This window comes from Oryzias melastigma, linkage group LG10, assembly GCF_002922805.2.
Source record: "Oryzias melastigma strain HK-1 linkage group LG10, ASM292280v2, whole genome shotgun sequence".
Classification (NCBI taxonomy): domain Eukaryota; kingdom Metazoa; phylum Chordata; class Actinopteri; order Beloniformes; family Adrianichthyidae; genus Oryzias; species Oryzias melastigma.
Window position 1 is genome coordinate 14537925 of NC_050521.1, and position 11629 is coordinate 14549553.

The window sequence follows — 11629 nt, forward strand, 5'->3', positions numbered from 1 at the left end:
ACTGATGTAAAAAGTATATGGACCCATTGAAAACTCTGGAAAGTTGTCATTGACATCAGAAACTACAACGTTGATGGTCTTTTCAACAATAAATGAAGGATCTCCTGAGTCTTTTGCAATGATTGTTACGTCATAATGAGGTCTAATCTCTCTGTCTAACTGTGACATGCTCACAACAGCAAACATGTTTTCTTGTAAAGATGGAGACAAAGTAAAAGGAACGTCTTGTTTAATTGTACAAATCACTTTTCCATTAATTCCAGAGTCAGAATCACGGACGCTGATTAGTGCCACTGTAGTTCCTATTTTGGAATCCTCTTTGATTGAGTTGGAGAATGACGTCACCTCAATCTCAGGAGGATTGTCATTAACATCAATCACGTTTATTTTGACACTTTTGTCACTCATAAGAGAAACTGGTCCTTTATCTGAAGCCTGAATATCAATTTCATAACTTTTACTTTTTTCATAGTCAATCTGACCTTTTACTGTAATTTCACCAGTATTTTCATTCATAGTAAACAGTTCTTTTATTTTTGATTTAACATCTTTACCAATTGAAAAAACGATTTCCCCGTTTGCTCCTTTGTCTAAATCTGTTGCATTAACCTGAATCACCACAGTCCCAATCGGAATATTTTCCTTAATTGTAGCAGAATATGTTTCTTTAGTGAACACTGGAGAGTTGTCATTAACATCAAGTACATCCACAATTATTTCTATGTTTCCAGATTTCGCAGGTTTGCCTCCATCAATGGCTGTTAGACGCAGTTTATGTTTCTCTGTTGTTTCTCTGTCTAGCTGCTTCTGCAGGACTAAAAACGGAACCTTGCCATCCTCTCCTCTATCTTTGACTTCTACTCTGAAATGATCGTTCTGGCTGAGTTTATATTGCTGAATAGAGAACAGACCCACATCGGGATCCTGCGCCGCCTGTAATTGTAACTTCACCCCTGGAAGAGCAGACTCTGATATTTCCAGTCGTTTCTCTTTCTCCATAAAAACAGGAGCGTGATCATTAATATCAAGGATTTCAACGGATACAGAATGAATCTCTAGCGGGTTTTCCAACACGGTTTTTAGGTTGATCAAACACGGAGAGCTCTTTTCACAAACCTCCTCTCGGTCTATTTTCTTTTTCAGATACAGATTTCCATCGCTTTGATTCACTTCAAAAAGCGGCTCGGATGAATCTGCAACGATGCGATATCCTCTGAGCTTCAGTGCATTCTTGTCAAGTCCTAAATCCTTCGCTATATTTCCAACCACAGTTCCACCTTGAACCTCTTCAGAGACAGAATATCTGATCTGCGCAAAAGCTCCGCTCCAGAAAACGGTCAGAATAACAAAGACAAAACAACCCCGTCGCTGCTGCCGCGCGTTGCGTCCTCTTTGTTCCATGACGGAGCGCTGATTCATCACAGTCCATCAAAGAAATCCAAATTTACAATCCAGTCAGCAACGCACCACTCAGATCCGTTCTCGACGATATCATTTAGAGAAGGAAAAAGATCCTTTACTCGTTCTGGTTTTCTCGGTCTTGCTTTATGAGTAACACAGCCGCCCCACCGTCCACTCTGGCGTTACGCACAGATACGATGTGCATTTCTTGAATTCCAGTGACACCAAGCGTTAGATTGTGTATTTCACACAAGGTTATGCCTTTTATTAAAAAAAAAATGCTATACACTCATCACATTTTGTTCTGCATTATTTCATTATAATTAATTTAAGAGGGCCGTTTTTGATCAGTCATAAATGCAGAAATGTATTTTTTCCCTCACGTCTTAGAAGATGGAATTGAAGTTTATAATTTCAATGCGTATGTTTTCCAAATTATCTTAAAAATATGTTGGATCACGAAGTTACTAAAGCTTATATCGCAAGTATTTGGCAAAAGCAAGAGACAACCTGAATGGCTTGTTGGTCCATTAATTGCAGTGACAAGACAGACAACCACGCAAACTTAAAGATTTAAACCTGAAGGACAAACGTTTACACACTAGTAAACCTGTGAACATTTTTGCGTCTATATGATGCAGCAGAAATATCCAGAGAAACCCCACAGCATATAGAAGGAGAAATGATAACCTCCAGACAGACAGGACCTTTAGGTGGGATGTAAAAGGGTCTTTTTGCAGGGAGTCAGTACAGTGCTAACAGCATTTTCATTAAGCACAAATAACATATTTCACACAAATTGATATTTTGATAATTAGCTAAACATAGTGCAGAAGTGATGTATTTATTTAGTTTGTTTTTGTTTTAAGAAGCCTTTCAAGAACCCGTGTAGTCTTTTTGAACACTACAGAACCAAGGACAGTTCCAATATTTCAAAATGTAAATCTCAAGAGCAAAATAAAATAATTAAAACAATAATGGTTCTTTAAAGATTCAGTTATACAATATTTAAACAATCTAAATGAGGTAAAACAAAAAAATAAATATAACCCTTTAAGAATAGCACTGCTAAATTTATACTTGTTGGTTACTTTTTTTTATACAACTTTCAATTCTTTTATCTGAAATGAGCCAAAAACCCAGATCTATCATATTGGCAATATGATTTATTCTGTATTTATTGTATGTATAAATACATGTTTATACTTTGCATATGTTTCCCTTAATCACACTGAAAAACAATCATATGTTTGGGTAAAATTCACTACAGATTAGACTTTTTTGCCAAAACGTTACCAACATATGTCCCTTTTATTTTGCCCCAGGCTTTTTTTTTTGGGGCAGAAGATTGAGCGAAGCAAAAAATAAATAAATAAATAAATAAATAACATATTGTAAGCTTTTCAATTTTTAATAAAGTTTCCAATTCAAGAACTTGGGTTATTAGGCAAATTAGTTAACATTCAGCATGCTGGACCAGACCAATGTCTCTCATAAGAAACAGACAGAGTGGCCAAAAGTGATACCAAAGTCTCCTTTTTTTAGTTCTCTTAAGTGGTTAACTACTTCTCTTTGCACACACCCCTGTGTGGATGAGTTGTTAGTGTGTTGAACCTTGCTGCTGCAGATGCCAAGTCTGATTCCAAATGGCTTGAAAGTGTAATGTAAGCATTGGTGTGTATGAAACGAGATGCAGAAAATCATAAAAGAGGAATAGGAATGCTAATCTTTGTTTACAAAAAGTTACAAAATTTAAACAAAAAATGTATTGATTAAGTTTATACAAAAAGACAATAAACTATGAAAGAACACTTATGAAAGATTCTTCATATAATGCTCTTTTTTTCAAAGATAAAACAAAAATGTAAATAGACAATGCAGAGCTTAAAAGGGGCCAATTAAAAAACAAGATCTCAAATCATCAAACCCAGAAAAATCTATTTAGAGCTCGAGAAAAGCAGTGCAAGTTGCAAAATTTGCAAAGCCGTTTGAACTCCTGTATGGAATTCCTCGTCATGAACATACATATGTTTGTATGACTTCAGCAACAATGATGGTTTCAAAATCAGCAGATACATGAGAACGCCTTAATGAATACATTTGCAAGAAAGATCACCTTAAGCAATTTTCAAAAGTCATCCTACCTCATCTGAAGTTTTCCTCCTATCAGGAAGCACAAGTGTGTTTGCGTGACTTCCAGGAACTATGGTAGATCCAACACTCATTCTGGGTCCCACTAACATGTAGCGTTTGTCTCCAGATCTGTACTGGATGCTGTGACACAGTGTTCCATCATAATTGGGCTCTGGCAGATATTTGGAAGTATAGTCTGTGGACTTGGAGCACTGCATTGCAATCAGCACGATGATGCTGATGAGAAACAGCAGGGAAACGGAGCCCAAAGTGATGATGAGGTAGAAAGTCACGTGACTGTCTTCATCCTCCGCTGCTGCACTTTGAACATCAGAAGCTGCAAAAGCCTCTTTGGGCTCCACAAGTTTGACAATGACAGTAGCTGTTGCTGAGAGGGAAACGTTGCCATTGTCTTTGACCAGGATGAGCAGTTTGTGTTCAGCCTCGTCTGTCTCTGTGAACGAGCGGAGAGTTCGGATCTGTCCTGTATAGCGGTCCAAAGCAAAGAGACTGTGGTCAGTCACTTGCTGCAGTGAGAACAGCAGCCAGCCGTTATATCCTATATCAGCGTCATAGGCTCGCACTTTAGTCACCAAGTGTCCTGCGTTCACGTTGCGGGGAATCTCCTCCACCCCTTCAGCAGAACCGTTGGAGCTGACTGGATACAGGATGACTGGAGCGTTGTCGTTCTGATCCAGAATGAACACGTTCACTGTCACGTTGCTGCTCAGAGGAGGACTTCCAGAATCTGTGGCAACAACGTGGAACTGGAACGTTTTCACACTTTCAAAGTCAAAGCTTTTCAGAGCTGAAATTTCTCCTGTTTCTGAGTTGATGCTTAAAAATGAAGACAGCTTGTTGTCGCTGTTCATTTCTCTTAGGATTCCATATGAAACTAGTGCATTATCCCCATCGTCTCGGTCAAAGGCTTTCACTGAAAAAACTGAAGCTCCAGGAATGTTGTTCTCACTGATGTAAAAAGTATATGGAGCCATTGAAAACTCTGGAAAGTTGTCATTGACATCAGAAACTACAACGTTGATGGTCTTTTCAACAGTAAACGAAGGATCTCCTGAGTCTTTTGCAATGATTGTTACGTCATAATGAGGTCTGATCTCTCTGTCTAACTGTGACATGCTCACAACAGCAAACATGTTTTCTTGTAAAGATGGAGACAAAGTAAAAGGAACGTCTTGTTTAATTGTACAAATCACTTTTCCATTAATTCCAGAGTCAGAATCACGGACGCTGATTAGTGCCACTGTAGTTCCTATTTTGGAATCCTCTTTGATTGAGTTGGAGAATGACGTCACCTCAATCTCAGGAGGATTGTCATTAACATCAATCACGTTTATTTTAATACTTTTGTCAGTTGTTAAAGGAGCATGCCCCCTATCTGAAGCCTGAACATCAATTTCATAACTTTTGCTTTTCTCAAAATCAATCTGACCTTTTACTGTAATTTCACCAGTATTTTCATTAATACTGAAGAGTTCAGTGATTTTAGATTTAACTTCATTACCAAATGAATAAATTATTTCTCCGTTTGCTCCTTTGTCTAAATCTGTTGCATTGACTTGAATCACTATAGTCCCAATTGGAATATTTTCCTTAATTGTAGCAGAATAGGTTTCTTTAGTAAACACTGGAGAGTTGTCATTAATATCAAGTACATCCACAATTATTTCTATGTTTCCAGATTTCGCAGGTTTGCCTCCATCAACGGCTGTTAGACGCAGTTTATGTTTCTCTGTTGTTTCTCTGTCTAGCTGCTTCTGCAGCACTAAAAACGGAACCTTACCATCCTCTCCTCTATCTTTCACTTCTACTCTAAAATGTTCGTTCTGGCTGAGTTTATATTGCTGAATAGAGAACTGACCCACATCGGGGTCCTGCGCAGCCTGTAGCTGAAACCTCGCCCCAGGAAGAACCGATTCGAATATTTCCAGTCGTTTCTCTTTCTCCATAAAAACAGGAGCGTGATCATTAATATCAAGGATTTCAACAGTTACAGAATGAATCTCTAGCGGGTTCTCTAACACGGTTTTTAAGTTGATCAAACAGGGAGAGCTCTTTTCACAAACCTCCTCTCGGTCTATTTTCTTTCTCAGATACAGATTTCCATCGCTTTGATTCACTTCAAACAGCGGCTCGGATGAATCTGCAACGATGCGATATCCTCTGAGCTTCAGTGCATTCTTGTCAAGTCCCAAATCCTTCGCTATATTTCCAACCACAGTTCCACCTTGAACCTCTTCAGAGACAGAATATCTGATCTGCGCAAAAGCTCCGCTCCAGAAAACGGTCAGAATAACAAAGACAAAACAACCCCGTCGCTGCTGCCGCGCGTTGCGTCCTCTTTGTTCCATGTCGGAGCGCTGATTCATCACAGTCCATCAAAGAAATCCCAATTTACAATCCAGTCAGCAAATTAACACTATCATGCGTTCTGGAAGATATCATTTAGAGAAAAATATCCTTTACTCGTTCTGGTTTTCACGGTCTCTGTCTCTGTGTCTCTGTCTCTAACACAGCCGCTCCACCGTCCACTCTGACGTTACTGACAGATACGGTGCGGATTTGTTGAATTCCAGTGACACCAAGCGTTAGATTGCGTATTTCACACAAGGTAATGTCTTATATATACATAAAAAAATGCTATACATTCATCAAATGTATTTCTCCATTATTTCATTATGATTGATTTAAGATGGCCGTTTTTGATCAGTCATAAATGAAGAAATGAGTTTTTTTTCTCACATCTGAGAAGATGGAATTTAATGTTATATTTTAAATGCATATATTTTCCAAATGATCATAAAATTATGTTGAGTCACGCAGTTAATTAAGCTTATATCGCCACTGTTGGGCAAAAGCAGGAGACAACCTGAATGGCTCATTAGTGCATTAAATTTCTGCGTGACAAGACAGACAACCACACAATCTATCAGATTCACACCTAAAGGACAAATTGTGAGACACCAGTAAACATGTAAACAATTTTTGGACTTTATGATGAACATGTAATATCCAGAGAAACCCCACAGCACGTACAAGGAGAAATTATAACCTCCAGACAGACAGTCCTATATAGCTGGGGTTAATGGGGTCTTTTTGCAGGGAGTCAGTACAGTGCTAACCACATTTTCATTCAGCACAAATTAAAAATTTCACACAATGTGATCTTTTGATAATTATTTAAATATAGTGCAGAAGTGATTAATGTATTTTGATTTAGAAAAGCTTATTTAGAACCTGTGATGTATTTTGTGACAATTTCAGAACCAAGGACAGTTTCAATATCTTAAAATCGAATTCTAAAATCTAAAATAAGACAAAACAAAGATAGTTATGAAGAGAGTCGGTTATAAAATTATAAAAAAAGAATCAAAATAAAGTAAAACAAAACTAAACAGAAATATAAGCCTTTAAAAATGTGCTGCTAAATGAATATTTGTAGGTAGGCCTAACTATATGCTAAAAAAAAACTTTCAATACCTCTACCTGAAATAGACAAAAAACCCAGAACTATTATCTTTGTAATATGATTCAAATTGTATGTATTGTTTGTCTAAATACATGTTCATGCATTTTATATGTATTGATTAACCACGCTTTAAAACAATCTTATGTTTGGGTAAAATTCCAACCCGGTCGCAGTAAAATGCGTACATATGCCACGACTTTGCACTCTGAAATACCGTCTATAATATACGCCAAACACGCTTTTTGCGTGCATATGATACGCAATGGTAGAGGATAGGTTGCGCCGGCGTACAATATAAACGGCTTTTTAGGTTTCGTTTTGATCACGTGGTCAGAAATCCTCCGGCTCTTTTCTAAATGACGTCGTTCCTGGTTAAGGTTAGGATTACGGTTATGGTTAGGGTTAGAAAAGCACATTGTTCGTTTGTGGGGCTGTCTGGGATGCTCACGGCTCCACCAGGGGACGTGTCAAACGTGGAAAACAGACTTTAACATGTTTAGGACCGCGCGTATTATATGCACGCAAAAACCGGTTTTGGCGTATATTATACACGGTACTTCCCAAATCGTGGCATATGTACGCATTTTACTGAGACTGGGCTCAAAATTCACACGTTTGACTTTTTTTTCCAAAACGTTACCAACATATCTCCCTATTGTTGAACCCCCGTCTTTTATCTGGAAGAAGATTGAGCTCAGCAAAATAAAGAAATACATTTTTAAATTTGTAATATTAAAGTTTCACATTCAACAACTTAAGCTAGACAGCAAATTAGTTTACCTTCAGCTCGCTGGACCACACCAATGTCTCTCATAGAAACAGGCACATGGCCAAAAGTGATACAGAAGATTTTCCTTTTTGTTATCTCAAGTGGTCAACTACTTCTCTTAGCACACCCCCTGTGTGGGTGAGTTGTTAGTGTGTTTAAACTTCGCTGCTGCAGATGCAGAGTCTGATAGTACTTGGCTTGGAAGTGCAATGTAAGCAGTGGTGTGTATGAAACGAGATGCAGAAAGGCATAAGGTAGGAATAAGAATGTTCATTTTTGTTTACAAAGAGTTACAAAATTTAAACAAAAAATGTATGGATTAAGTTTATACTAGGAGATTATAAACTATGAAAGAACACTTCTGAAAGATTCCTCATAATGCTCCTTTTCCAAAGATAAAACACTTACATAAAACTTAAAATGACAATGCAGAGTTTAAAGCCAATTTAAAAAACCAGATCTCAAATCATCGAACACCACAAAAAGCTATTTAGAGCTCGAGAAATACAGTGCAAGTTGCAAAATTTGCAAATCCATTTGAACTTTTATACATAATTCCTCCTGTCATAAACAGAAAGTTGTTTGTGTGACTTCAGCAACAATGATGGCTTTAAAATCAGCAGCGAGAACGCCTAAATAAATACATTTGCAAGAAAGATCACCTTAAGCAATTTTCAAAAGTAATCCTACCTCATCTGAAGTTTTCCTCCTGTCAGGAAGCACAAGTGTGTTTGCGTGACTTCCAGGAACTATGGTAGATCCAACACTCATTCTGGGTCCCACTAACATGTAGCGTTTGTCTCCAGATCTGTACTGGATGCTGTGACACAGTGTTCCATCATAATTGGGCTCTGGCAGATATTTGGAAGTATAGTCTGTGGACTTGGAGCACTGCATTGCAATCAGCACGATGATGCTGATGAGAAACAGCAGGGAAACGGAGCCCAAAGTGATGATGAGGTAGAAAGTCACGTGACTGTCTTCATCCTCCGCTGCTGCACTTTGAACATCAGAAGCTGCAAAAGCCTCTTTGGGCTCCACAAGTTTGACAATGACAGTAGCTGTTGCTGAGAGGGAAACGTTGCCATTGTCTTTGACCAGGATGAGCAGTTTGTGTTCAGCCTCGTCTGTCTCTGTGAACGAGCGGAGAGTTCGGATCTGTCCTGTATAGCGGTCCAAAGCAAAGAGACTGTGGTCAGTCACTTGCTGCAGTGAGAACAGCAGCCAGCCGTTATATCCTATATCAGCGTCATAGGCTCGCACTTTAGTCACCAAGTGTCCTGCGTTCACGTTGCGGGGAATCTCCTCCACCCCTTCAGCAGAACCGTTGGAGCTGACTGGATACAGGATGACTGGAGCGTTGTCGTTCTGATCCAGAATGAACACGTTCACTGTCACGTTGCTGCTCAGAGGAGGACTTCCAGAATCTGTGGCAACAACGTGGAACTGGAACGTTTTCACGCTTTCAAAGTCAAAACTTTTCAGAGCTGAAACTTCTCCACTTTCAGAGTTTACATTCAGAAATGATGTAAACAGATTATCTCCATCTTTCTCTCTCAAAATTGAATATGAAATAAGAGCGTTGCTGCCGTCATCACTGTCATGGGCTGTAACTGATAGAATTGTTTTTCCTGGACTGTTATTCTCCTTTATGTAGAAGTTAATGGGATTCTGTGAGAATGTGGGGATGTTATCATTCACATCAGAAACAACAACTGTGATGCTTTTCTGTGATGACAAGGACGGTTCTCCTGCATCTTTAGCTACAATCATCACTTCATACTGAGTCTGCTGTTCACGATCTAAAACTTGTTTAGTTACTAGAGAGTACATGTCATTCTGTGAAGATGGGTTCATTGTAAAAGGAAGGTTCTGGTTTATGGAGCACAGAACTTTTCCATTGATACCAGAATCAGAGTCTTTGATACTGATCAAAGCTACTGTAGTGCCTGGTTTAGAGTCCTCCGGGAGCGCGCGTGAAAAAGAGGTTACTTTAATAACTGGAGCGTTATCATTTACATCTAAAATAACAATATTCACAATCTTTTCAGCTTTTAACGGTGCCACTCCTTTATCAGACGCTTGAATATCAATTTCATATCTATCATTCTGTTCAAAATCAATTAGCCCAATTACAGTTATTATGCCAGTATTGAAATTCAAGTCAAATGTTTCTTTTACTTTTGGATCTATGTCATTTCCAAAAGAATAAACAACTTCTCCATTTGATCCTTCATCCAAATCTGTCGCAGTTACTTGGATCACAGTTGTTCCAACAGGAGAATTTTCTTTCAGATGAACAACATATGAATCCTGACTAAAAACTGGAGGATTATCATTAACATCAGAAACGTTGACAATGATGGTCATGTTTCCTGATCTCGGAGGTTTACCTCCATCAAAGGCTGTTAAAAGTAAAACGTGACTCTTTGCTGTCTCTCTGTCCAGCGGTTTTTGGAGGACTAAACTGGGTGTTTTACGATTCTCACCTCGATCTTTAACTTCCAATCGAAAGTAATCATTCTGACTCAGTTTATAATGTTGAACAGAAAATGAGCCGATATCGGCGTCACGCGCAGCTTTTAACTGAAATTTTGCACCTGGTAGCACAGATTCAGGAATTTCTAAGACATTTTCTTCTTCCGGGAAGCTCGGTGTGTGGTCATTTACATCCACAATCTCCACAGCAACATAATGGACCTCCAGCGGGTTTTCCAGCACGGTTTTTACATCAATGACGCAATCCTTGCTGCGGTCACACATTTCCTCCCGATCGAGTTTTTCATTTACGTACAGCAGTCCGTCATCCTGATTTATCTTAAACGGAGATGTTTCGGATCCGTCAACGACTCGGACTCCGCGTTCTCTCAGCGTGATCTTGTCCATACCTAAATCCTTGGCAAGGTTTCCGACCACAGTTCCCCTTCGAACCTCCTCGTGGATCGAATATCTGATTTGTCCTGACGCGCAGCTCCAAAGCGAGGAAGAAAGAACCACGAATACAATCCACTTTGTTCTCCTGCTCCACGACCGAGCTCTCCTTTGTTCCATGGCGTCAACTTCAGCAACCTCAATAACAAAAGATTCAACGTGTTTTTTAAGTTAAATTAAAGAAGATTTTTCCACCGCACCCGTGGGTAAAAAGAAGCCAGTTTCTGCGCAAGGCGTATTTTACGACAACACTGCTGAATCTAACAGCGAGCTAATACAACGTCTCATTGAAATGACGCGAGAGAGGATGGGCGTAGTGAAAAAAAGAGGAGAAGATGCAGCTAATAGGATATGATAGACTGGCACCTAGCGTCCAAAAACTGTGCAAGAGCGTGAGGATTTATGGGAAAAGTATATAGTAAATAATAATATAAGAGAAGAATAAATAGACATCTTAACTTTAAATGCATATTACTTTAGATTTGCAACATTTAAAACAATTAACAGGTCGTGATCCCCAACCCCCATTCAACCAGTAAACAACAAAGTTACACTGTGTTAATGCAGAATGGAGAGGAGACAGCAACAGAGTTTCAGAACCACTGACAGCGACGATTTCTCATCAAGCAACAATGATTCAAAGAACATTCACAACTGTGAAAATAAAGGCATGATCCTCCATCCATCCATCCATCTTCCTGACCGCTTTGTCCCTTTTCAGGGTCGCGGGGGTGCCGGAGCCCAACCCGGCTACTGAAGGGCGAAGGCGGGGTACACCCTGGACAGGTCGCCAGTCTGTCGCAGGGCCTCAATCACACACACATTCACATTCACATTCACATTCACTCTCACATTCACACCTAGGGACAATTTAGAGTCACCAATTAACCTATGAAGCATGTTTTTGG

At 39.2% G+C, this 11629-nt stretch overlaps 2 protein-coding genes across 7 annotated transcripts in view; both read right to left on the minus strand.

The window, feature by feature from the left end:
• The window catches only part of LOC112153550 (protocadherin alpha-C2), a 192133-nt gene that overhangs the window by 135423 nt on the left and 45081 nt on the right, over positions 1-11629 (minus strand). Inside the window, exon 1 of one of the 6 annotated variants that reach the window (XM_036213973.1) lies at positions 8481-11395. The exons of the other annotated variants lie outside the window; for them this stretch is intronic. Within the exon in view, the coding sequence (XP_036069866.1) occupies positions 8481-10841 (2361 nt within the window). The 5' untranslated portion in view covers positions 10842-11395. Of the gene's footprint in view, positions 1-8480; positions 11396-11629 lie in introns of those variants that run through there. 6 annotated transcript variants of the gene reach the window in all.
• Positions 3522-6063, minus strand: LOC112153668 (protocadherin alpha-3-like). Its single transcript, XM_024284034.2, has one exon. The coding sequence runs from the start codon at positions 5919-5921 to the stop codon at positions 3537-3539; it is 2385 nt and encodes a 794-aa protein (XP_024139802.1). The 5' UTR covers positions 5922-6063; the 3' UTR covers positions 3522-3536.

Excerpts from the sequence above, each read along its gene's own strand:
- LOC112153668 (XM_024284034.2), bottom strand. The coding sequence starts at position 5,921 with ATGAATCAGCGCTCCGACATGGAACAAAGAGGACGCAACGCGCGGCAG.